This window comes from Equus caballus, chromosome 17 (genome assembly GCF_041296265.1).
Source record: "Equus caballus isolate H_3958 breed thoroughbred chromosome 17, TB-T2T, whole genome shotgun sequence".
In the NCBI taxonomy this organism is placed as follows: Eukaryota; Metazoa; Chordata; class Mammalia; order Perissodactyla; family Equidae; genus Equus; species Equus caballus.
This window is the reverse complement of record NC_091700.1, coordinates 39,205,590-39,226,855: the sequence shown is the minus strand read 5'-3', so window position 1 is coordinate 39,226,855 and position 21,266 is coordinate 39,205,590. Positions and strand designations below refer to the sequence as shown.

Below are 21,266 nucleotides of genomic sequence, written 5' to 3'. Positions count from 1 at the left end.
TTTCCCTGGAGCCATATGATGTGGAGCATCGTCTCATACTCTTAGTTGCCATTTTTATGTCTTCTTTGGCCAGATGTCTGTTAAGTTGTTTGCCCCATTTTTTAATCTGGTTGTGTGTGTTCTTGTTGTTTAGTTTTAAGATTTCTTTGCGTATTTGTATATTTGTTATTCCTTTATCAACTGTGCCTTTTGCAAATATTTTCTCCCAGTCTGTGGCTTGTGATTTTATCCTCTTGACATTGTGTCTTGTGGAGCAGCAGTTTAAAATGTTAATGAAATCCAGCTTATCAGTTATTCCTTTCATGATCTTGATTTTGCTGTCACATCTAGAAAGTCATGTTTCTAAAGAGGTCATCTCGGTTTTCTTCCGTGTTACTGTCTTCTAGGAATTCTAGAGTTTTGCTTTTGACATGTGGGTCTATAATGCATTTTGATTTCCGTTTTGTAAAGGTGTAAAGGGCCATGTGCACGTTCACTGTCTCGCACGTGGATGTCCAGTTCTTCCAGCACCATTCGTTGATAAGACTGTCTTTGCTCCATTGTATGGTCTGTGCTCCTTTGTCAAAGAACGGTGGAGTATGTTAACGGGCATCTATTTCTAGGCTCTCTGTTCTGCTCCTTTGGTCCATTTGTCTGTTCTTTCACCAGTACCACACTGTCTTGATTGCTGTAGCTTTATAGTGAATTTTGACATTGGCTCATGTCAGTCCTTCAACTTTTTTCTTCTTTGATATTATGTTGACTTTTAAAAAGCTGTTGCAGTTGCGATACGGTCAGAGAAAATCTATATGATATTGCTCCCGTGCACGTTTTTAATGCTTTGTTTATGTCCAAATATGTTGTCTGTTTTCATAAATGTCACTTGTGTGCTCTCAAACAAGATGTGTTCTGTTTGCTCTAGAGAGAGATCGTGTCAGTCTGTTCTTATTTTCTTTGCTCTTTTTGGAAGCTTTTAGAATTTTCTCTTCATTTCCATGGATCCTTTACAGATAATTTTTTACTTCCTTCTTTAACTTTGTGAAATTTATCTTCATTAGTTTTTGAATATTACCTCTTCTCTGTTTTCTTTTTTTTTCATCTTAGTTGTCTTGGATTTCATTTATTTCAGATGTTAGATGTCTTTTTTTACCCACCATATCACACTGCTGTTCTTTTAAATATTCTCTCACTTTATTGTTTTATTCTGTTTCCTGGGAGAGTTTCTCAATGTCATTTTCCATGTCTAAATAATTTGCTGTTCTCATGTATCCACACTGCTATTTATCCCATGACTTAAGTCTTTAACAATCGTCCTTTTACACCTATTTCCTCATGAGGTTTTCCTTATGCTTTCTCATTGTCACTTCGTGCTACTAACATCTTCCCTTGTATCTTTAAGTGTATTTGTCATGCTTATGTTCCAGTATGTTCCAGTAGTTCTACTTCAAATGGTCTATGTTGCTCACTTTGTTGTATTTCTTTTTCAGTCGTTGTACTCCTCAGGTATGTAATTGTTTTGACTTGTGAGCTTTCATTCCTTGTGGCTGTTGGCTACTCTGTCTGGCATCTTGTATTAGAGAAGGGCTAACGTTTTGCTTGGGACCATCTCAGTCTGTGGCTGTTATCTCAGAATAATTATTAATAGTGTGTCCTTTTCACTCTCAGAAGTGTCCTCTCTTGGGTGCTGTATTATATAGTCACCTTTGTTGAGACCTAGGACCTAAGGTGTGTTTTTCTAAGTAAGTTTAATATGAGGGCAGGTGATGGCCCCAGGCGCAGACAGTCTCAGAAACCGTGAAACACTGTGACCACTCAACTCCTGTGGTCAGGATCTGTCACCTTTGAGCTCTTGGGGAAAGCGGCATTTGAGGAGGCATTTGAGGTTGTCACCTGGGGCTTGGGAGACGGAGGAGGTGGAGGAGTGAAGGATCAAGGATTGTTCAGCCCTTCCCTGCTTTCATCAGCTAACCTAATGCTACTCTAATTTTATCCTAGCTACATCTGGGTGGTTGCTACTTGTTTCTGCTGAGAAAGGAAAGTGATCGCTTCCAAGCAACTCAGGGGAGAGGCAAGAACGGTCCTTAAAATTTTCCCTCACACTGAGCCCCTCAAGGCTGCCACCCACTGCCCCTAACCCCAGGCTACCCACCAATTAAGAGACAGCCTTCAGGCCTCTGTCATTTCCCAGGGTTGTCACTCTTGTTATTTCTGGGAATGCATAGTTCCTTAGACTTCTGAAGTTTTGGGAGGAGGATGCAACATGCCGTACCATTTGGCGTCTTGATAGGAACCCATGATTTCTCTGGAAATTATCAGGGTGTGTTACTTTGATGAGAACCTTTAAGTGTATTTGAACTTTAAGATATACGTACTAATGTATATTGTTGCCAGATACAGAGTTAATGAAATTTGAAAGAATTTGGTGAAGAGTGCAGGCTGTCCAAAAATCAATAATATTTGTGCAATGCTGAATATTAGCATGATACTGTGAAGGTGACAGACTCAAAGTGCATTTTGCAAGTGTCTTATTTTGTAGATGAAGAAAAAGATAAATAGAGAAAAGATTACCCAAGCCAGTTTTGAGGTGACAAGTCTTGATTTTGGATAATATAACCAGATAACGTTTTCTGAGAGGACTGTAGAGAAAAAGAAAAAGAAAAAGAATCATTGTAAACGCATGGTCTTCACGCAGGTCAGAAAATCTTTTAATCATCATTTGGTCATCGTTGACCTTCCTACTTGTTTCTTTCCTACCAGATAACAACCAGGGACTAGGCCCTGACACTGTGTGTTCATTGTTCTTGTGTATTCTCTTTCTATCTATATCTCTGTGTTAGCTCTTACTTGGATGCACCTCCCCATCCCGACACACTCAGATCCCTCTCACGTTTCCCAAATTGATTCCAGAGTGCATGAAGGAGAAACAAAATGGTGAAGAAGGAAGGAGGTGTAATCATGAATGCTATGTCTCCCTTGTTCCCTTCATTCTCTTTCCAGTGGATACACACAGGGACACACAGACACGCACACACGCACATACAGAACCCGGAAACTGTGTCAGAGGTTCCAGTGCTGGACCCTGAAACGGATGCTTTTGTTTCTGTCGTGTTTCCTCGTGACTTTACTTTTTGTGTGCTGCAATTCTGTTGGGAAAAAGAACCTGATTATCTTCCAAAATGTCTGACTCTATTTTTTGTACATGGTTTTTACTCTATGGCAGGGTTATGGATTCTTCCCGAATGTCGTCTGGCAACAGTGACAAGATGGGGTGAGTTGACATGAGTGATCTGAGTGGTGAAAGGTATGGGGGGCATCGATGGCAACAACAGGTTTCCATAAGAGACTATAAGCTTCTGTAGGTAACTTTCTTTCCTGTTGGGCCTAGGTGGCCAAAGGAAGGAGGAGTCAGAAGAGGGAGACTTCTTACTCACGGTTTGTTTGTGAGCCTTAGAAAGTAGTAGCCAAAGCTTTGAGGAAACTCTCAGAATGCCTGTGTGTAAGACTCTGCTAGAGTGGGCCAGGAGAGGAGAGAATCCTATTTGGAGCAAGGAGACGGTAGCAGTGGAGAGGGAGCAGTGGAGCTCTCAGCAGAAGAGAATGGAGCTAAACAGACCTCGGCTCCTTTCGTCAGCCTCCAGAGCTCTGCCACCATCTAAAGCTGGTGTCCCGAATGCCAAGCCACCGTCATACTGGAGGGAGCCCGTGCCTCAGACCTGCAGTCATCTGAACCCTGTATGAGGAACAGAAAAGACATACATGATACATGAAGGGTCAGGATGTGGTGGAGGGTGTTGAGGATCAGGAAATTAGGAGGAGCTGGGGAAATGTGTACCTACAACCTGGAGTTGAATTTTGAGCTAAATTCAACCTCGATGCAATTACACGTGAGAGTAAGGTTCAGTAGTGAAGAATTGTATTTCAATATCTTCATTCATTAGGCTTTTTGACCGGCCGAAGATCTTCGTTACAACTATAGAAAGCCCTATTTCTAGGGAAGATTAAAATACTAGTTTCCAAATAACTAACATCCACATAAGTTTTTAGGGTTCAACCAGTTTACCACTTGAAGACTACTTGTAACTAATTGCAAACAAGAGTGTAACTCTATGAAGTCACTAGGAGTCTGATCATATATGCTTTTAATTCTTTAGAAATGACCCCGATGAACTGACAGAAGTAATCTGTGATGGAACCACCAACAAAAGGTGACGTATATACTCAGAGAGAGAGAGAGAGAGAGAGAGAGAATGAGTGAAATGCAGACGCGGCATTATCCATGGGAATGCGGAGTATTCTGGACAATGATTCTAAGATCTTTTCTAAAATTTCGGATCCACTGAGCTAAGTCATGTTTATCATATTCTTAGATTCACAGAATCCTTCTTCAAATAAGTTGGTCACATCACTGTCCCATGTAGGAAATCTCAAATGACAGGTTGTTGCATTTCTTGGTGTTTACGTTAACATAGAACAACTCTCCAGGCTCCGTGATGATTTGTTATGAGGACCAAATAAGTGTTAAACACTTAGGACGATGTCTGGCACGTAATAAATACCATTTAAGTGCTTATTAGATGGAACAAAAATTTTCCGGGTACTTAGTCATGTCATCTGAACACAGCGATAATTTTCATTTTTCCTGTCCAGTCCTTATACCTCTCACTTCTTTTTCTGACGTCATTGAGCAGTGTTGGAAGGCATATGGCTCTTGGGAGGAAATAAAAGGAGGTCAGGACTGGAGAACAGGATTGAGGGGAGAGAGGTGCGCCACAAGGATGAGGGCTGGCAGGGCCAGGTTTTGAAGGGCATTGTAGGCTCTGCTGAATGGTTTTGGCTCAATCCTAGTAGCACTGGCAAGGCAATGAGGGGTCATGCTTGAGGCTCTACAAACAATACAAACTCCAATCGTGAACCGTAGACCTACCAAATGTAGCTTTCTAGAGAGGTAGGCTCTTCTAGAGATGCACTCCTAGACTGTGCATTCCCAGGTATGTGGACATCTTTAGGGGTGATGTCTGGGATGAGGAGAGGGTATGTTGTCTCTGCCGCTATATGGGCTTTTAAGGGCTGGAGAGTCTGTGCAGCTCGATGTTCCCTCTCCCACGTGAATGCTGAGAAGAGTGAGAGCTGACCACAAAACAGGGAGCCGACTCCAGACAGAGTGTGGAGAGACCCAGTGAAGATAGCCCTTTGAGTCTTTAGTCAGGAGGTTGACAGAGCAAATCAAGACATAGACTCAATAAGGGGCATTGTTCTAAATGCACTTTCAAGTTTCCTTGGGAGAATAGGTTGAATGTAGGATGAGTTGAGACAGAAAATTTTTGGTTTTGCAACGTCAGCTTTTTTGTACTATCTCCTTTTTTCCCCAATCTCATTTTCACCAGAACAAGCACCAGGAGAGCTATTTTTGAAACACTTTTTCCATTGTAAGAATTCGAAACTTACGCAGATTTCTAAATTGTGGTAAATGCATGTAACCTAAAATAGATCATCTTCAGCATTTTTAAGTGTGCCATTCTGTAGCGTTAGGTACCTTCATATTGTTGTGCAGCCAACCTGCAGAACTCTTCTCGTCTTGCAAAACTGAAACTCTGTACACATTAAACTACTCTCCCCGTTGCCCCTTTCCCAAGCTCTTGGCAACCACCATTCTACCTTCTGTCTCTGTGAGTTTGACTACTCTAGGTATGTCATGTCAGTGGAATCATGCAAAATTTGTCTTCTTGTGACTAGTTATTTCATTTAGCACAATGCCCTCAAAGTCAATCCATGTTGCAGCGTGTGTCCGAATTTCATTTCTTTTTAAGACTGAACAATATTCCAACACATACAGAAATTTCTCGCAAATGGTTCCAAAAGCTCCAGTATACCCTTTACTTACTTTTCCAATTGTTAACATTTTGTCACATTTCCTTTGTTACTCCCATCATATGGGTATGTAGGTATATAGACATAAATCTATCTATCTATCTATTTATCGATCTATAGATATATATAGAAAGAGAGAGAGAGAAAGAAAATACGTTTAGATATAGATATACACATAGAAAGAGCTCTCTCTCTCAATATACCTGTATCTAGACCTGATTTTAATGTGAGTTGAGGCAGAAGATGTTTGATAGACACACACGTGACACACACCTTCCTACACACTTAGGCTCTATTCCTGAATCATTAGAGAGAAAATGCAGACCACATACCCTTTACTCCTGAATATTTCAGTTTTATTTTTCTACCTTCAGGGACACCTAACCACAGCACAGTGATCAAAATCAGAAAATTTTCACTTCCGTAACCATAATACGATTACCAGAATTGGAAAATGAAAGCCATAATAGAATATTATCTGATTTATGGTTTACATTGCGACTCACTCTTGGTGTCATACATTCTATGGGTTTGGATAAAAGTAGAATGACATGAATCTGTCATTAGAGTTTCATAACGATGGAGTATTTTCACTGCCCTAAAAATCCTTTGTGCTCCGCCTATTCATCCTTCTCCCCGCCAACTCCTGGCAACCACCGATCTCTTCCTGTCGCCCCAATTTTGCCACGTCCAGAATGTCATATAGTTGGCCTCATACAGTATGCAACCTTTTCAGATTGGCTTCTTTCACAAAGTAACATGCATGTAAGGTTTCTTTTCACAGCTTGATAGCTCGTTGCTTTTTAGCGCTGAATAATATGCCGTTGACTAGATGTACCACGGTTTGTTTATCCGTTCATCTGGTGCAGGACATCTTGGTTGCTTCCGCTTTTTGGCGATTACGAGTAAAGCTGCTATCAACATTTGTGTGCAGGTTTTCATCTGCGTGTAAGTTTTGAACTCCTTTGGGTAAATACCAAGGAGCGTATGTTAAGCTGGATCGTACGTTAAGGGTTATGCTTGGTTTTGTAAGAAACCCCTAAACTGCCTTCCAGAGTGGCTGTTCCGTTTTGCCTTGCCACCCATACTGAATGAGTGTCTCCATTGCTCCACATGCTTGTCAGCAATTGCTGTTGTTAGTGTTCCATAGTTTTGACTATTCTAACAGGTGTGTAGTGGTATCTCATTGTTGTTCAATTTGCATTTCCCTGGAGCCATATGATGTGGAGCATCGTCTCGTACTCTTAGTTGCCATTTTTATGTCTTCTTTGGCCAGATGTCTGTTAAGTTGTTTGCCCCATTTTTTAATCTGGTTGTGCGTGTTCTTGTTGTTTAGTTTTAAGATTTCTTTGCGTATCTGTATATTTGTTATTCCTTTATCAACTGTGCCTTTTGCAAATATTTTCTCCCAGTCTGTGGCTTGTGATTTTATCCTCTTGACATTGTGTCTTGTGGAGCAGCAGTTTAAAATGTTAATGAAGTCCAGCTTATCGGTTATTCCTTTCATGATCTTGATTTTGCTGTCACATCTAGAAAGTCATGTTTCTAAAGAGGTCATCTCGGTTTTCTTCCGTGTTATTGTCTTCTAGGAATTCTAGAGTTTTGCTTTTGACATGTGGGTCTATAATGCATTTTGATTTCCGTTTTGTAAAGGTGTAAAGGTCCATGTGCACGTTCATTGTCTCGCACGTGGATGTCCAGTTCTTCCAGCACCATTCGTTGATAAGACTGTCTTTGCTCCATTGTATGGTCTGTGCTCCTTTGTCAAAGAACGGTGGAGTATGTTAACGGGCATCTATTTCTAGGCTCTCTGTTCTGCTCCTTTGGTCCATTTGTCTGTTCTTTCACCAGTACCACACTGTCTTGATTGCTGTAGCTTTATAGTGAATTTTGACATTGGCTCATGTCAGTCCTTCAACTTTTTTCTTCTTTGGTATTATGTTGACTTTTAAAAAGCTATTGCAGTTGCGATACGGTCAGAGAAAATCTATATGATATTGCTCCCGTGCACGTTATTAATGCTTTGTTTATGTCCAAATATGTTGTCTGTTTTCATAAATGTCACTTGTGTGCTCTCAAACAAGATGTGTTCTGTTTGCTCTGGAGAGAGATCGTGTCAGTCTGTTCTTATTTTCTTTGCTCTTTTTGGAAGCTTTTAGAATTTTCTCTTCATTTCCATGGATCCTTTACAGATAATTTTTTACTTCCTTCTTTAACTTTGTGAAATTTATCTTCATTAGTTTTTGAATATTTCGTCTTCTCTGTTTTCTTTTTTTTTCATCTTAGATGTCTTGGATTTCATTTATTTCAGATGTTAGATGTCTTTTTTTACCCACCATATCACACTGCTGTTCTTTCAAATATTCTCTCACTTTATTGTTTTATTCTGTTTTCTGGGAGAGTTTCTCAATGTCATTTTCCATGTCTAAATAATTTGCTGTTCTCATGTATCCACACTGCTATTTATCCCATGACTTAAGTCTTTAACAATCGTCCTTTTACACCTATTTCCTCATGAGGTTTTCCTTATGCTTTCTCATTGTCACTTCGTGCTACTAACATCTTCCCTTGTATCTTTAAGTGTATTTGTCATGCTTATGTTCCAGTATGTTCCAGTAGTTCTACTTCAAATGGTCTATGTTGCTCACTTTGTTGTATTTCTTTTTCAGTCGTTGTACTCCTCAGGTATGTAATTGTTTTGACTTGTGAGCTTTCATTCCTTGTGGCTGTTGGCTACTCTGTCTGGCATCTTGTATTAGAGAAGGGCTAACGTTTTGCTTGGGACCATCTCAGTCTGTGGCTGTTATCTCAGAATAATTATTAATAGTGTGTCCTTTTCACTCTCAGAAGTGTCCTCTCTTGGGTGCTGTATTATATAGTCACCTTTGTTGAGACCTAGGACCTAAGGTGTGTTTTTCTAAGTAAGTTTAATATGAGGGCAGGTGATGGCCCCAGGCGCAGACAGTCTCAGAAACCGTGAAACACTGTGACCACTCAACTCCTGTGGTCAGGATCTGTCACCTTTGAGCTCTTGGGGAAAGCGGCATTTGAGGAGGCATTTGAGGTTGTCACCTGGGGCTTGGGAGACGGAGGAGGTGGAGGAGTGAAGGATCAAGGATTGTTCAGCCCTTCCCTGCTTTCATCAGCTAACCTAATGCTACTCTAATTTTATCCTAGCTACATCTGGGTGGTTGCTACTTGTTTCTGCTGAGAAAGGAAAGTGATCGCTTCCAAGCAACTCAGGGGAGAGGCAAGAACGGTCCTTAAAATTTTCCCTCACACTGAGCCCCTCAAGGCTGCCACCCACTGCCCCTAACCCCAGGCTACCCACCAATTAAGAGACAGCCTTCAGGCCTCTGTCATTTCCCAGGGTTGTCACTCTTGTTATTTCTGGGAATGCATAGTTCCTTAGACTTCTGAAGTTTTGGGAGGAGGATGCAACATGCCGTACCATTTGGCGTCTTGATAGGAACCCATGATTTCTCTGGAAATTATCAGGGTGTGTTACTTTGATGAGAACCTTTAAGTGTATTTGAACTTTAAGATATACGTACTAATGTATATTGTTGCCAGATACAGAGTTAATGAAATTTGAAAGAATTTGGTGAAGAGTGCAGGCTGTCCAAAAATCAATAATATTTGTGCAATGCTGAATATTAGCATGATACTGTGAAGGTGACAGACTCAAAGTGCATTTTGCAAGTGTCTTATTTTGTAGATGAAGAAAAAGATAAATAGAGAAAAGATTACCCAAGCCAGTTTTGAGGTGACAAGTCTTGATTTTGGATAATATAACCAGATAACGTTTTCTGAGAGGACTGTAGAGAAAAAGAAAAAGAAAAAGAATCATTGTAAACGCATGGTCTTCACGCAGGTCAGAAAATCTTTTAATCATCATTTGGTCATCGTTGACCTTCCTACTTGTTTCTTTCCTACCAGATAACAACCAGGGACTAGGCCCTGACACTGTGTGTTCATTGTTCTTGTGTATTCTCTTTCTATCTATATCTCTGTGTTAGCTCTTACTTGGATGCACCTCCCCATCCCGACACACTCAGATCCCTCTCACGTTTCCCAAATTGATTCCAGAGTGCATGAAGGAGAAACAAAATGGTGAAGAAGGAAGGAGGTGTAATCATGAATGCTATGTCTCCCTTGTTCCCTTCATTCTCTTTCCAGTGGATACACACAGGGACACACAGACACGCACACACGCACATACAGAACCCGGAAACTGTGTCAGAGGTTCCAGTGCTGGACCCTGAAACGGATGCTTTTGTTTCTGTCGTGTTTCCTCGTGACTTTACTTTTTGTGTGCTGCAATTCTGTTGGGAAAAAGAACCTGATTATCTTCCAAAATGTCTGACTCTATTTTTTGTACATGGTTTTTACTCTATGGCAGGGTTATGGATTCTTCCCGAATGTCGTCTGGCAACAGTGACAAGATGGGGTGAGTTGACATGAGTGATCTGAGTGGTGAAAGGTATGGGGGGCATCGATGGCAACAACAGGTTTCCATAAGAGACTATAAGCTTCTGTAGGTAACTTTCTTTCCTGTTGGGCCTAGGTGGCCAAAGGAAGGAGGAGTCAGAAGAGGGAGACTTCTTACTCACGGTTTGTTTGTGAGCCTTAGAAAGTAGTAGCCAAAGCTTTGAGGAAACTCTCAGAATGCCTGTGTGTAAGACTCTGCTAGAGTGGGCCAGGAGAGGAGAGAATCCTATTTGGAGCAAGGAGACGGTAGCAGTGGAGAGGGAGCAGTGGAGCTCTCAGCAGAAGAGAATGGAGCTAAACAGACCTCGGCTCCTTTCGTCAGCCTCCAGAGCTCTGCCACCATCTAAAGCTGGTGTCCCGAATGCCAAGCCACCGTCATACTGGAGGGAGCCCGTGCCTCAGACCTGCAGTCATCTGAACCCTGTATGAGGAACAGAAAAGACATACATGATACATGAAGGGTCAGGATGTGGTGGAGGGTGTTGAGGATCAGGAAATTAGGAGGAGCTGGGGAAATGTGTACCTACAACCTGGAGTTGAATTTTGAGCTAAATTCAACCTCGATGCAATTACACGTGAGAGTAAGGTTCAGTAGTGAAGAATTGTATTTCAATATCTTCATTCATTAGGCTTTTTGACCAGCCGAAGATCTTCGTTACAACTATAGAAAGCCCTATTTCTAGGGAAGATTAAAATACTAGTTTCCAAATAACTAACATCCACATAAGTTTTTAGGGTTCAACCAGTTTACCACTTGAAGACTACTTGTAACTAATTGCAAACAAGAGTGTAACTCTATGAAGTCACTAGGAGTCTGATCATATATGCTTTTAATTCTTTAGAAATGACCCCGATGAACTGACAGAAGTAATCTGTGATGGAACCACCAACAAAAGGTGACGTATATACTCAGAGAGAGAGAGAGAGAGAGAGAGAGAATGAGTGAAATGCAGACGCGGCATTATCCATGGGAATGCGGAGTATTCTGGACAATGATTCTAAGATCTTTTCTAAAATTTCGGATCCACTGAGCTAAGTCATGTTTATCATATTCTTAGATTCACAGAATCCTTCTTCAAATAAGTTGGTCACATCACTGTCCCATGTAGGAAATCTCAAATGACAGGTTGTTGCATTTCTTGGTGTTTACGTTAACATAGAACAACTCTCCAGGCTCCGTGATGATTTGTTATGAGGACCAAATAAGTGTTAAACACTTAGGACGATGTCTGGCACGTAATAAATACCATTTAAGTGCTTATTAGATGGAACAAAAATTTTCCGGGTACTTAGTCATGTCATCTGAACACAGCGATAATTTTCATTTTTCCTGTCCAGTCCTTATACCTCTCACTTCTTTTTCTGACGTCATTGAGCAGTGTTGGAAGGCATATGGCTCTTGGGAGGAAATAAAAGGAGGTCAGGACTGGAGAACAGGATTGAGGGGAGAGAGGTGCGCCACAAGGATGAGGGCTGGCAGGGCCAGGTTTTGAAGGGCATTGTAGGCTCTGCTGAATGGTTTTGGCTCAATCCTAGTAGCACTGGCAAGGCAATGAGGGGTCATGCTTGAGGCTCTACAAACAATACAAACTCCAATCGTGAACCGTAGACCTACCAAATGTAGCTTTCTAGAGAGGTAGGCTCTTCTAGAGATGCACTCCTAGACTGTGCATTCCCAGGTATGTGGACATCTTTAGGGGTGATGTCTGGGATGAGGAGAGGGTATGTTGTCTCTGCCGCTATATGGGCTTTTAAGGGCTGGAGAGTCTGTGCAGCTCGATGTTCCCTCTCCCACGTGAATGCTGAGAAGAGTGAGAGCTGACCACAAAACAGGGAGCCGACTCCAGACAGAGTGTGGAGAGACCCAGTGAAGATAGCCCTTTGAGTCTTTAGTCAGGAGGTTGACAGAGCAAATCAAGACATAGACTCAATAAGGGGCATTGTTCTAAATGCACTTTCAAGTTTCCTTGGGAGAATAGGTTGAATGTAGGATGAGTTGAGACAGAAAATTTTTGGTTTTGCAACGTCAGCTTTTTTGTACTATCTCCTTTTTTCCCCAATCTCATTTTCACCAGAACAAGCACCAGGAGAGCTATTTTTGAAACACTTTTTCCATTGTAAGAATTCGAAACTTACGCAGATTTCTAAATTGTGGTAAATGCATGTAACCTAAAATAGATCATCTTCAGCATTTTTAAGTGTGCCATTCTGTAGCGTTAGGTACCTTCATATTGTTGTGCAGCCAACCTGCAGAACTCTTCTCGTCTTGCAAAACTGAAACTCTGTACACATTAAACTACTCTCCCCGTTGCCCCTTTCCCAAGCTCTTGGCAACCACCATTCTACCTTCTGTCTCTGTGAGTTTGACTACTCTAGGTATGTCATGTCAGTGGAATCATGCAAAATTTGTCTTCTTGTGACTAGTTATTTCATTTAGCACAATGCCCTCAAAGTCAATCCATGTTGCAGCGTGTGTCCGAATTTCATTTCTTTTTAAGACTGAACAATATTCCAACACATACAGAAATTTCTCGCAAATGGTTCCAAAAGCTCCAGTATACCCTTTACTTACTTTTCCAATTGTTAACATTTTGTCACATTTCCTTTGTTACTCCCATCATATGGGTATGTAGGTATATAGACATAAATCTATCTATCTATCTATTTATCGATCTATAGATATATATAGAAAGAGAGAGAGAGAAAGAAAATACGTTTAGATATAGATATACACATAGAAAGAGCTCTCTCTCTCAATATACCTGTATCTAGACCTGATTTTAATGTGAGTTGAGGCAGAAGATGTTTGATAGACACACACGTGACACACACCTTCCTACACACTTAGGCTCTATTCCTGAATCATTAGAGAGAAAATGCAGACCACATACCCTTTACTCCTGAATATTTCAGTTTTATTTTTCTACCTTCAGGGACACCTAACCACAGCACAGTGATCAAAATCAGAAAATTTTCACTTCCGTAACCATAATACGATTACCAGAATTGGAAAATGAAAGCCATAATAGAATATTATCTGATTTATGGTTTACATTGCGACTCACTCTTGGTGTCATACATTCTATGGGTTTGGATAAAAGTAGAATGACATGAATCTGTCATTAGAGTTTCATAACGATGGAGTATTTTCACTGCCCTAAAAATCCTTTGTGCTCCGCCTATTCATCCTTCTCCCCGCCAACTCCTGGCAACCACCGATCTCTTCCTGTCGCCCCAATTTTGCCACGTCCAGAATGTCATATAGTTGGCCTCATACAGTATGCAACCTTTTCAGATTGGCTTCTTTCACAAAGTAACATGCATGTAAGGTTTCTTTTCACAGCTTGATAGCTCGTTGCTTTTTAGCGCTGAATAATATGCCGTTGACTAGATGTACCACGGTTTGTTTATCCGTTCATCTGGTGCAGGACATCTTGGTTGCTTCCGCTTTTTGGCGATTACGAGTAAAGCTGCTATCAACATTTGTGTGCAGGTTTTCATCTGCGTGTAAGTTTTGAACTCCTTTGGGTAAATACCAAGGAGCGTATGTTAAGCTGGATCGTACGTTAAGGGTTATGCTTGGTTTTGTAAGAAACCCCTAAACTGCCTTCCAGAGTGGCTGTTCCGTTTTGCCTTGCCACCCATACTGAATGAGTGTCTCCATTGCTCCACATGCTTGTCAGCAATTGCTGTTGTTAGTGTTCCATAGTTTTGACTATTCTAACAGGTGTGTAGTGGTATCTCATTGTTGTTCAATTTGCATTTCCCTGGAGCCATATGATGTGGAGCATCGTCTCGTACTCTTAGTTGCCATTTTTATGTCTTCTTTGGCCAGATGTCTGTTAAGTTGTTTGCCCCATTTTTTAATCTGGTTGTGCGTGTTCTTGTTGTTTAGTTTTAAGATTTCTTTGCGTATCTGTATATTTGTTATTCCTTTATCAACTGTGCCTTTTGCAAATATTTTCTCCCAGTCTGTGGCTTGTGATTTTATCCTCTTGACATTGTGTCTTGTGGAGCAGCAGTTTAAAATGTTAATGAAGTCCAGCTTATCGGTTATTCCTTTCATGATCTTGATTTTGCTGTCACATCTAGAAAGTCATGTTTCTAAAGAGGTCATCTCGGTTTTCTTCCGTGTTATTGTCTTCTAGGAATTCTAGAGTTTTGCTTTTGACATGTGGGTCTATAATGCATTTTGATTTCCGTTTTGTAAAGGTGTAAAGGTCCATGTGCACGTTCATTGTCTCGCACGTGGATGTCCAGTTCTTCCAGCACCATTCGTTGATAAGACTGTCTTTGCTCCATTGTATGGTCTGTGCTCCTTTGTCAAAGAACGGTGGAGTATGTTAACGGGCATCTATTTCTAGGCTCTCTGTTCTGCTCCTTTGGTCCATTTGTCTGTTCTTTCACCAGTACCACACTGTCTTGATTGCTGTAGCTTTATAGTGAATTTTGACATTGGCTCATGTCAGTCCTTCAACTTTTTTCTTCTTTGGTATTATGTTGACTTTTAAAAAGCTATTGCAGTTGCGATACGGTCAGAGAAAATCTATATGATATTGCTCCCGTGCACGTTATTAATGCTTTGTTTATGTCCAAATATGTTGTCTGTTTTCATAAATGTCACTTGTGTGCTCTCAAACAAGATGTGTTCTGTTTGCTCTGGAGAGAGATCGTGTCAGTCTGTTCTTATTTTCTTTGCTCTTTTTGGAAGCTTTTAGAATTTTCTCTTCATTTCCATGGATCCTTTACAGATAATTTTTTACTTCCTTCTTTAACTTTGTGAAATTTATCTTCATTAGTTTTTGAATATTTCGTCTTCTCTGTTTTCTTTTTTTTTCATCTTAGTTGTCTTGGATTTCATTTATTTCAGATGTTAGATGTCTTTTTTTACCCACCATATCACACTGCTGTTCTTTCAAATATTCTCTCACTTTATTGTTTTATTCTGTTTTCTGGGAGAGTTTCTCAATGTCATTTTCCATGTCTAAATAATTTGCTGTTCTCATGTATCCACACTGCTATTTATCCCATGACTTAAGTCTTTAACAATCGTCCTTTTACACCTATTTCCTCATGAGGTTTTCCTTATGCTTTCTCATTGTCACTTCGTGCTACTAACATCTTCCCTTGTATCTTTAAGTGTATTTGTCATGCTTATGTTCCAGTATGTTCCAGTAGTTCTACTTCAAATGGTCTATGTTGCTCACTTTGTTGTATTTCTTTTTCAGTCGTTGTACTCCTCAGGTATGTAATTGTTTTGACTTGTGAGCTTTCATTCCTTGTGGCTGTTGGCTACTCTGTCTGGCATCTTGTATTAGAGAAGGGCTAACGTTTTGCTTGGGACCATCTCAGTCTGTGGCTGTTATCTCAGAATAATTATTAATAGTGTGTCCTTTTCACTCTCAGAAGTGTCCTCTCTTGGGTGCTGTATTATATAGTCACCTTTGTTGAGACCTAGGACCTAAGGTGTGTTTTTCTAAGTAAGTTTAATATGAGGGCAGGTGATGGCCCCAGGCGCAGACAGTCTCAGAAACCGTGAAACACTGTGACCACTCAACTCCTGTGGTCAGGATCTGTCACCTTTGAGCTCTTGGGGAAAGCGGCATTTGAGGAGGCATTTGAGGTTGTCACCTGGGGCTTGGGAGACGGAGGAGGTGGAGGAGTGAAGGATCAAGGATTGTTCAGCCCTTCCCTGCTTTCATCAGCTAACCTAATGCTACTCTAATTTTATCCTAGCTACATCTGGGTGGTTGCTACTTGTTTCTGCTGAGAAAGGAAAGTGATCGCTTCCAAGCAACTCAGGGGAGAGGCAAGAACGGTCCTTAAAATTTTCCCTCACACTGAGCCCCTCAAGGCTGCCACCCACTGCCCCTAACCCCAGGCTACCCACCAATTAAGAGACAGCCTTCAGGCCTCTGTCATTTCCCAGGGTTGTCACTCTTGTTATTTCTGGGAATGCATAGTTCCTTAGACTTCTGAAGTTTTGGGAGGAGGATGCAACATGCCGTACCATTTGGCGTCTTGATAGGAACCCATGATTTCTCTGGAAATTATCAGGGTGTGTTACTTTGATGAGAACCTTTAAGTGTATTTGAACTTTAAGATATACGTACTAATGTATATTGTTGCCAGATACAGAGTTAATGAAATTTGAAAGAATTTGGTGAAGAGTGCAGGCTGTCCAAAAATCAATAATATTTGTGCAATGCTGAATATTAGCATGATACTGTGAAGGTGACAGACTCAAAGTGCATTTTGCAAGTGTCTTATTTTGTAGATGAAGAAAAAGATAAATAGAGAAAAGATTACCCAAGCCAGTTTTGAGGTGACAAGTCTTGATTTTGGATAATATAACCAGATAACGTTTTCTGAGAGGACTGTAGAGAAAAAGAAAAAGAAAAAGAATCATTGTAAACGCATGGTCTTCACGCAGGTCAGAAAATCTTTTAATCATCATTTGGTCATCGTTGACCTTCCTACTTGTTTCTTTCCTACCAGATAACAACCAGGGACTAGGCCCTGACACTGTGTGTTCATTGTTCTTGTGTATTCTCTTTCTATCTATATCTCTGTGTTAGCTCTTACTTGGATGCACCTCCCCATCCCGACACACTCAGATCCCTCTCACGTTTCCCAAATTGATTCCAGAGTGCATGAAGGAGAAACAAAATGGTGAAGAAGGAAGGAGGTGTAATCATGAATGCTATGTCTCCCTTGTTCCCTTCATTCTCTTTCCAGTGGATACACACAGGGACACACAGACACGCACACACGCACATACAGAACCCGGAAACTGTGTCAGAGGTTCCAGTGCTGGACCCTGAAACGGATGCTTTTGTTTCTGTCGTGTTTCCTCGTGACTTTACTTTTTGTGTGCTGCAATTCTGTTGGGAAAAAGAACCTGATTATCTTCCAAAATGTCTGACTCTATTTTTTGTACATGGTTTTTACTCTATGGCAGGGTTATGGATTCTTCCCGAATGTCGTCTGGCAACAGTGACAAGATGGGGTGAGTTGACATGAGTGATCTGAGTGGTGAAAGGTATGGGGGGCATCGATGGCAACAACAGGTTTCCATAAGAGACTATAAGCTTCTGTAGGTAACTTTCTTTCCTGTTGGGCCTAGGTGGCCAAAGGAAGGAGGAGTCATAAGAGGGAGACTTCTTACTCACGGTTTGTTTGTGAGCCTTAGAAAGTAGTAGCCAAAGCTTTGAGGAAACTCTCAGAATGCCTGTGTGTAAGACTCTGCTAGAGTGGGCCAGGAGAGGAGAGAATCCTATTTGGAGCAAGGAGACGGTAGCAGTGGAGAGGGAGCAGTGGAGCTCTCAGCAGAAGAGAATGGAGCTAAACAGACCTCGGCTCCTTTCGTCAGCCTCCAGAGCTCTGCCACCATCTAAAGCTGGTGTCCCGAATGCCAAGCCACCGTCATACTGGAGGGAGCCCGTGCCTCAGACCTGCAGTCATCTGAACCCTGTATGAGGAACAGAAAAGACATACATGATACATGAAGGGTCAGGATGTGGTGGAGGGTGTTGAGGATCAGGAAATTAGGAGGAGCTGGGGAAATGTGTACCTACAACCTGGAGTTGAATTTTGAGCTAAATTCAACCTCGATGCAATTACACGTGAGAGTAAGGTTCAGTAGTGAAGAATTGTATTTCAATATCTTCATTCATTAGGCTTTTTGACCGGCCGAAGATCTTCGTTACAACTATAGAAAGCCCTATTTCTAGGGAAGATTAAAATACTAGTTTCCAAATAACTAACATCCACATAAGTTTTTAGGGTTCAACCAGTTTACCACTTGAAGACTACTTGTAACTAATTGCAAACAAGAGTGTAACTCTATGAAGTCACTAGGAGTCTGATCATATATGCTTTTAATTCTTTAGAAATGACCCCGATGAACTGACAGAAGTAATCTGTGATGGAACCACCAACAAAAGGTGACGTATATACTCAGAGAGAGAGAGAGAGAGAGAGAGAGAATGAGTGAAATGCAGACGCGGCATTATCCATGGGAATGCGGAGTATTCTGGACAATGATTCTAAGATCTTTTCTAAAATTTCGGATCCACTGAGCTAAGTCATGTTTATCATATTCTTAGATTCACAGAATCCTTCTTCAAATAAGTTGGTCACATCACTGTCCCATGTAGGAAATCTCAAATGACAGGTTGTTGCATTTCTTGGTGTTTACGTTAACATAGAACAACTCTCCAGGCTCCGTGATGATTTGTTATGAGGACCAAATAAGTGTTAAACACTTAGGACGATGTCTGGCACGTAATAAATACCATTTAAGTGCTTATTAGATGGAACAAAAATTTTCCGGGTACTTAGTCATGTCATCTGAACACAGCGATAATTTTCATTTTTCCTGTCCAGTCCTTATACCTCTCACTTCTTTTTCTGACGTCATTGAGCAGTGTTGGAAGGCATATGGCTCTTGGGAGGAAATAAAAGGAGGTCAGGACTGGAGAACAGGATTGAGGGGAGAGAGGTGCGCCACAAGGATGAGGGCTGGCAGGGCCAGGTTTTGAAGGGCATTGTAGGCTCTGCTGAATGGTTTTGGCTCAATCCTAGTAGCACTGGCAAGGCAATGAGGGGTCATGCTTGAGGCTCTACAAACAATACAAACTCCAATCGTGAACCGTAGACCTACCAAATGTAGCTTTCTAGAGAGGTAGGCTCTTCTAGAGATGCACTCCTAGACTGTGCATTCCCAGGTATGTGGACATCTTTAGGGGTGATGTCTGGGATGAGGAGAGGGTATGTTGTCTCTGCCGCTATATGGGCTTTTAAGGGCTGGAGAGTCTGTGCAGCTCGATGTTCCCTCTCCCACGTGAATGCTGAGAAGAGTGAGAGCTGACCACAAAACAGGGAGCCGACTCCAGACAGAGTGTGGAGAGACCCAGTGAAGATAGCCCTTTGAGTCTTTAGTCAGGAGGTTGACAGAGCAAATCAAGACATAGACTCAATAAGGGGCATTGTTCTAAATGCACTTTCAAGTTTCCTTGGGAGAATAGGTTGAATGTAGGATGAGTTGAGACAGAAAATTTTTGGTTTTGCAACGTCAGCTTTTTTGTACTATCTCCTTTTTTCCCCAATCTCATTTTCACCAGAACAAGCACCAGGAGAGCTATTTTTGAAACACTTTTTCCATTGTAAGAATTCGAAACTTACGCAGATTTCTAAATTGTGGTAAATGCATGTAACCTAAAATAGATCATCTTCAGCATTTTTAAGTGTGCCATTCTGTAGCGTTAGGTACCTTCATATTGTTGTGCAGCCAACCTGCAGAACTCTTCTCGTCTTGCAAAACTGAAACTCTGTACACATTAAACTACTCTCCCCGTTGCCCCTTTCCCAAGCTCTTGGCAACCACCATTCTACCTTCTGTCTCTGTGAGTTTGACTACTCTAGGTATGTCATGTCAGTGGAATCATGCAAAATTTGTCTTCTTGTGACTAGTTATTTCATTTAGCACAATGCCCTCAAAGTCAATCCATGTTGCAGCATGTGTCCGAATTTCATTTCTTTTTAAGACTGAACAATATTCCAACACATACAGAAATTTCTCGCAAATGGTTCCAAAAGCTCCAGTATACCCTTTACTTACTTTTCCAATTGTTAACATTTTGTCACATTTCCTTTGTTACTCCCATCATATGGGTATGTAGGTATATAGACATAAATCTATCTATCTATTTATCGATCTATAGATATATATAGAAAGAGAGAGAGAGAAAGAAAATACGTTTAGATATAGATATACACATAGAAAGAGCTCTCTCTCTCAATATACCTGTATCTAGACCTGATTTTAATGTGAGTTGAGGCAGAAGATGTTTGATAGACACACACGTGACACACACCTTCCTACACACTTAGGCTCTATTCCTGAATCATTAGAGAGAAAATGCAGACCACATACCCTTTACTCCTGAATATTTCAGTTTTATTTTTCTACCTTCAGGGACACCTAACCACAGCACAGTGATCAAAATCAGAAAATTTTCACTTCCGTAACCATAATACGATTACCAGAATTGGAAAATGAAAGCCATAATAGAATATTATCTGATTTATGGTTTACATTGCGACTCACTCTTGGTGTCATACATTCTATGGGTTTGGATAAAAGTAGAATGACATGAATCTGTCATTAGAGTTTCATAACGATGGAGTATTTTCACTGCCCTAAAAATCCTTTGTGCTCCGCCTATTCATCCTTCTCCCCGCCAACTCCTGGCAACCACCGATCTCTTCCTGTCGCCCCAATTTTGCCACGTCCAGAATGTCATATAGTTGGCCTCATACAGTATGCAACCTTTTCAGATTGGCTTCTTTCACAAAGTAACATGCATGTAAGGTTTCTTTTCACAGCTTGATAGCTCGTTGCTTTTTAGCGCTGAATAATATGCCGTTGACTAGATGTACCACGGTTTGTTTATCCGTTCATCTGGTGCAGGACATCTTGGTTGCTTCCGCTTTTTGGCGATTACGAGTAAAGCTGCTATCAACATTTGTGTGCAGGTTTTCATCTGCGTGTAAGTTTTGAACTCCTTTGGGTAAATACCAAGGAGCGTATGTTAAGCTGGATCGTACGTTAAGGGTTATGCTTGGTTTTGTAAGAAACCCCTAAACTGCCTTCCAGAGTGGCTGTTCCGTTTTGCCTTGCCACCCATACTGAATGAGTGTCTCCATTGCTCCACATGCTTGTCAGCAATTGCTGTTGTTAGTGTTCCATAGTTTTGACTATTCTAACAGGTGTGTAGTGGTATCTCATTGTTGTTCAATTTGCATTTCCCTGGAGCCATATGATGTGGAGCATCGTCTCGTACTCTTAGTTGCCATTTTTATGTCTTCTTTGGCCAGATGTCTGTTAAGTTGTTTGCCCCATTTTTTAATCTGGTTGTGCGTGT

At 41.1% G+C, this 21,266-nt stretch overlaps 2 protein-coding genes across 3 annotated transcripts in view; one reads left to right on the top strand and one right to left on the bottom strand.

The window, feature by feature from the left end:
• Positions 1–21,266, bottom strand: part of LOC138918381 (mitochondrial ornithine transporter 1-like) — a 139,371-nt gene that overhangs the window by 18,658 nt on the left and 99,447 nt on the right. Inside the window, exon 4 of one of the 2 annotated variants that reach the window (XM_070239646.1) lies at positions 14,541–17,809. The exons of the other annotated variant lie outside the window; for it this stretch is intronic. Coding sequence (XP_070095747.1) covers positions 17,799–17,809 — 11 coding nt within the window. The 3' untranslated portion in view covers positions 14,541–17,798. Of the gene's footprint in view, positions 1–14,540; positions 17,810–21,266 lie in introns of those variants that run through there. 2 annotated transcript variants of the gene reach the window in all.
• LOC138918370 (phosphatidylinositol 3,4,5-trisphosphate 3-phosphatase TPTE2-like) overlaps positions 1–21,266 on the top strand; it is a 159,338-nt gene that overhangs the window by 48,649 nt on the left and 89,423 nt on the right. Inside the window, exons 18-23 of the mRNA XM_070239622.1 lie at positions 3,200–3,247; positions 4,131–4,184; positions 10,250–10,297; positions 11,181–11,234; positions 17,300–17,347; positions 18,231–18,284. Coding sequence (XP_070095723.1) covers positions 3,200–3,247; positions 4,131–4,184; positions 10,250–10,297; positions 11,181–11,234; positions 17,300–17,347; positions 18,231–18,284 — 306 coding nt within the window. The remainder of the gene's footprint in view (positions 1–3,199; positions 3,248–4,130; positions 4,185–10,249; positions 10,298–11,180; positions 11,235–17,299; positions 17,348–18,230; positions 18,285–21,266) is intronic.